The 5,800-nt window shown below is 46.9% G+C and overlaps 1 protein-coding gene across 1 annotated transcript; it reads left to right on the forward strand.

Moving 5' to 3' along the window:
* Window positions 1–1,365: 1,365 nt before the first annotated feature.
* On the forward strand, window positions 1,366–2,742 carry CCR75_009821 (uncharacterized protein; the record flags this gene model as incomplete). The annotated part of the gene is made up of 1 exon (XM_067967858.1): window positions 1,366–2,742. One exon carries the CDS (start codon window positions 1,366–1,368, stop codon window positions 2,740–2,742), a length of 1,377 nt encoding a protein of 458 aa, XP_067816513.1.
* Between the last annotated feature and the right edge of the window lie 3,058 nt (window positions 2,743–5,800).

Genomic DNA, 5,800 nt, shown 5'->3' on the forward strand with positions numbered 1-5,800 from the left:
ATTCAATCAGACAATCCTTTTGGTCTCGCTTACTCATTGCGCCTCTCACCACCACAATTGACAATCGCAGCTGCATTCCTCGCTATCCGGACTTCGTACGCTCTGCCCTATGAATTGTGTGTATCCGGGCTCCCGTGCGCTCTGCCCTATAAATAGTGTGTATTACACTATTTTAGAATACATACTATTCAGGTTTACACACTAATGACGGATAATGGTGTATTGCACAGGCTTGCCACGTTTATTCTTCCACACGATCACAACAGCTAGTACTTGCATGGGGCTTGCGAGATATTCAGTCACACTGAAAATTGTTAAGACTCCACCGACCACGATTCTGCTAATTCCAATAAATACTTGAATAAGACCCGACTGAAGTTATGTATGAGTGACATACCAGCATCCTCAATTTGTAGAATTTTTAAATGCTGAAGAGCAACCCAAACAAAGCATTAATTAGCATACATATATCGCACGCGTAAGTACATTCACATAGCGGCTTTTTATATCTAGATTACAGCTATGCAAAGGAGCGTAGCACAACTTTTGTTATGTTTTTTTAATCATATTTTATCTCTTTTCGAGCTAGCTTTTCCACTGAATTTTGAGCATTTAAGCCCTGAATCTTTTTAGTGTGTCTAGATAAAACCGGTGGTAACGATTTTTGTGTCGCATTTATTTAATACGTGTTACTTCAAAAATGAGTTCGGATATTTTCCAGTCTTTCCTGCAAGCCGTCTGTCGCGCAGCGATTCCAACAGAAGGTAACGTTACCATAAAAAAGTTCAGCAAGAACTAAGTAAAAGCCGCAAGGTGACACTGTTGCTCTGCGCGCGGATATTTCGAGGGTCGGATGCTGAACTGGCGACGGTCAAGTAATGGCAGCAATTCAGTTCTAGAAGTCAGCGAGCCCTACCCCGTCTTTTTAAACGAGCAACCTCTCCTGCTTTAAGCACTTGCCCCAATCCTTGACAAGTCTCTCCCGCTCGAAATAACACCCTCCCCCTCCGTGGTTGCGGTTTATATAATATAAGCAACCCGGATCGAATGTTGCACAATGAGGGAACTTGCCCAAATTTTCTCAAGAAGCGGTCGCCAGCGAGGCGTTAGTGGAAAAAGCAAAAGAAGCGCGATAGAGTGGCCGCCTTGTTAGTTCCTCCCCCGTGCTTGCGTTTTGACACCTCGTGCTATCCATTTGCCTTCCGATCCGCCACACGTGAGGTACCTCGGGCCGTCTCCTAGACACTCTTTCTATCGCGCCTTCAAAAGGAAAAGGGCGACGTCGACGACGAGTGTTTGAAACCGCACTGGCTCGTGGCCACCACCAGTTGTTTCAGAACGTAAGATTCTTTGAATACAGACACCATGATGATGGCTTTAATCCAGCGTTCCGAGCCGCCAGTGATGCTTAATCACCGTGGCGAGCGGATGATACCCTTGCCGTCTTCTTGTCATCCCAAGATGAAAGTCAAGACGCGCAAGCTCTCGGTCATGGAGGGCGACTGCGAGCATGGACAATTGACGAAAAAGCCGCGCAATGACTACGCACTTGAGCCCGAACTCGAGTCTAGTCCTCTTGGCCTCCCGCGCCCAAGCACGGAGCGAATCACACCGTTTGATTTGCACCTCCAAGCCGTTTACGACGGGCATGCCGAGGATGGCATGCACTTTTTCGAGTCGCATGGGTACTACGATATTACTGACGCGAATACAGTGGAAATGTTTCGTCAGAATTGTGGGTTAAGCCAAGCTTTTTGGCTCGACAAGGACGAGAACGCCTTGGAGTCAAACAGACATGCTCTCGTACCTGCAGTCTATCCATTTGGATCACAGCAGCAGATTATGAGCTCGAGGAATTGCTTGCAGCGTCAACGGTCGAATTCAGGACGCTATACGCTTCTGGATGTGGACGGGAACGAAGTTGACGACGATACGCTACGAGACATGGAACGCGAAGACCGACTTAAGGCCAAGAGTCTCGAGCTCGACGACGAAGATCTCGCGGAACTTGCGCATGACGAAATCGTAATGAGTCAAGCGATTACATGCATTCGAATCGAAAAGAGTCAGCTTCAGCAGTTTTTTTTGCAAGCTTTTCAGCATGAACACCCAATACCGTTGCCAGTCGTGCGCCAATCGTTGCGAATGGAAGTGCCTTCGACGCTTCCGCCGGTGGAGCTCAATTTGCCGCCATACTGTGGCTATGTGAATCTCTTGAAAGACACGATTCCGTTTTTAATGCGGAGTTGGCACAAACGATGGTTTTACTTGGATTTTCAAGCTGGACTTGTCCTCATGTACAAGCGCAGTTACTGGAAAAGTCCGCGTGGGATGATTGATCTACGCAACGTCGCGTCCGTGGAAAAGATGAGTCAAGGCGACTTTCGCTTGGAGTTTCGTACGACGGACTCGAGTGCGCCCACGATGATGCTCTTGCGCTCCAAGACGCCAGAAGAGTCGGATTTGTGGGTTCATTTGCTGCGGTTTGCCAAGCAAGCGTCCTGTAACGCCCCTTGTCTCCCGTCGTCGATTCTGGACACTTCCAAGGTTTTGATGAAGCGGATTAATAAGAAAACCCAGGCGGATGTATTGGCCCAATTGCTCCAGACTTCTGCGAATAATGCCTCTTCGAGCCACCTTCGTGCGATCGCACAGGCTTCGGCCGTCGCGGCGTGTGCTGTCTCAAGACGCAATTGCAAATCTGTTAAACCCAAGCACTATCCTCAGGCCCTTATGGCCTAAGATGATTGCATCTTGTTATTTCTGGTGGAGAATTGTCAGTCCGACGAAACGAAAAAAAAAAGCAAGACAGATGTGAATGTTGAGAAAAGTTTATTGCTGCGTTTGGAGCTTTTGCAAACACATCGATGCGTTCGGGCTCGTTGCTATAATTGAGCAAGCAGCACATTGCTGGATTCTTCCATTGCTAAGCTATGAATTGAAGACGATGCGCCGACGATGAAGCACTCCTTATTGCCAAATGCTAGCTTTACAGACTAAGAGAAAAATACACTTTTTGAAGCTGTAATTGTATTTTAAAGAGCAACGTGGAGCTTTGAAGTTAACATATTAACTGGGTAAATATTATTCTGAGTGCAATATCTTAGGCACGAGTTGATTACTACCTAGTAACCTTCGAGCACGACTGTTTGGTAGTCGAAAATAAACGCGTTTGAGATAAAGTGGATCGAGGATGAGAAAAGCGCACATTTCAGTTTTGAATATAGTGAATGCCAGTTGCCAACCACCCATGAGAACTGGCATTCTGTGTGGCTTGAGCAGACACACGTGCGCATTAGGTAGATGGGCGCACCACGAAATGTCACACACCTAAGAACTGCCTCAATGTATATGATACAAAGGCTCAGATTTGCTGCCAATTTTGATCTAGGCGAGCTGGATCTGCATGGGCAACACCTCCTGTGTAATGGGGCACACATCGGTTGGAGAACCGTTGTTGTGGTACATTTACTTTATGGGTAACACATGTGGTCGCCGCCAGATATAAATCTGGCGGCCAAAATCTATTTTTAATTAGCTAGATAAGGTTTTCAGATTTAAATAATTAAATAAAGTGCAGTTATCCTTTTGATCTTAAAGCGTTAAGTACCTTTATATGGCTTGCGCATTGATCTGTAAGAGAAAGAAGGTATATCGTCTTGGGCACTAGTTGCCACTTGGATCTACGAACCCCTGAATCCCTTGAACTAGAATTCATTAAGCTTTAATAAATTGTGCGACTCCCTGAGTTGAAAAATCCATTAGTTCAATAGAACTAAGTGACTCTCTGAGTCTGAAAGTCTTCCTCTGACTTTAGGAGCGAGGTAGCTCCGCTACACCTAGCACTCGTAGTCAATCTATGCCTGAGTCTTTACAAGACTAATTTCTCACGAAAATGGAAGAGGTTCCAGAATTGTCAGAAGCGCAACGCGCCGCTTTTGACAAGCTCAAAACAATATTCGGACTTGATCACGTGGAATTTATTATCTCCCAGGGACCAGAGGTCCTGCATGGATGGATTATCGCTCGAGGACAGCAATTTGTTAACCTTTCTCGAACAAGTTCGATACTTGTGCCGTGAACATAAAACGATTTGCAAAAATAGCTGAATGGTTGAGTCCAATCTTGCCAAGGTTGAGGGTTCAAATTTCTTGTTGCTGTAATGAATTGACTCGAGGACCTTCGTGCATTCTAAGTGCCGATTTTGTATTACCGATCCTGGTGGTGTAGTGGTCCGCCACTCACTCCAGGACCGGGAGGTCCCGGGTTCGATACCCGGGCCGACAAATCTTTCAAAGTATAATGGGAGGTGGTCTTGTCCTGTGCACCCAAAAAGGTGTATATGATTAAAAATACAGAAACTAACCAATCACCAATTGAAGGGCAAGTCCGGTGTAACACACCAGAGGTCCTGCATGCAAGGCTTGAAGCCTTCATGCGGTACGAAGCCTCCCTGAACGGTCAGGTACAGGACCATTGAGCGACATCTATGCCAACCAGTACATCGCTGTACCTGACTCAGAGCCGAGGGCTCGCCCTCTAGCTGTAAATCTGAAGACATTTGAGGGAAAGAGGGAGAAAATCTCCCTTTTTGAATTAAGCAGCTGGAAATGTCCATTGATTCCGTCTTGTTCTTAACAGAACGGCAAAAGGTGGCTATGGCCATTTCCAAACTTGGAGGTAGAGCCATGGAGTGGGCACTATCGTGCAGCACGTCCATAAACGACGTCTTCATGGGATTTGCGGAAACAGCAAATGACCAGCATGTTTGCACCGGCTGATCAGGCTTTTCGCATGCGAGCACGGCTCCTAACGACTCGACAGGGTAAAAGAACCCTAGGGGACTTTGTCCAGGAGTTGAGAACTCTCATTGCATCTATGCATCAAGACCCGGTGCAAGAAGCAATTTTAGTAACCATCTTTATGGGGGCTCTCAATGAGGGCGTTGCCCGGACGGAATTGTTCCGATCTCATCCGGCTACGTTCGAAGAAGCAGTTGCCATAGCGCTACGCGCCGAGTTTGACTTCAAGTCTGCTCGCGTTAGCTTGCCTGTTTACCGAACACGCTCTTCGAGCACACAGGTTTCGTCTAATAGAGCGGAACTTATGGATTTAAGCCTCGTTGATGGAGGAGAAGAGGCTCTTCAAGCTGTGGAACAGCATAAGACCATCCGTGAATGTTATATGTGCGGAAGCACGAAACATTTACGCCCTGTCTGCTCTCTTCGAAATTCGCGTAAAGCTCGAAAGAGCTCCAACTCCGACCTATACCAGATATCTGGTACGGTGCGGGAAAACGTCGATACCCAGTAGGTGCGGGGCGCCCTACTGGGGAAGACCTAGGCTCTGTTGAACCTCCAGGTGGTGAGAATAAACAGAATCCTAGCCCCAATTAGCTCGGTGCTCAATTGCACGGGGCGAGAGTACAAGCCTGGCTTGCTAGTCGCTCAAGCGACGATAAAGGGCTTTAATAATGCTTGGTCAATATAAATTGACTCAGAAGCGTCTTGCAATTTTGCTCGACGCCTTTCCCTTGAAGGAAGTCAACAATACGTTGAGGCGCTTAGAGCGCATGAAGGTGATACAATCACTGTTCGCTTAGCGACTGGGACTTGTGATACTGTTCCCAAATTCCATTGAACTTAGGTATAAAGTTTCTGGACTTTGACAGTATGGAACGCTGTCTCGTCCTTGATTTGGATTCGAGATATGATCTCATCCTTGGTATGGCCTGGTTAGAACACCATGAGCCATGGATCGATTGGAGGTCTAAGACCTTAGGCGCCACGCGCAATGTTCC

The sequence above is a fragment of the Bremia lactucae genome, linkage group LG14 (genome assembly GCF_004359215.1).
Source record: "Bremia lactucae strain SF5 linkage group LG14, whole genome shotgun sequence".
NCBI classification, from domain to species: domain Eukaryota; phylum Oomycota; class Peronosporomycetes; order Peronosporales; family Peronosporaceae; genus Bremia; species Bremia lactucae.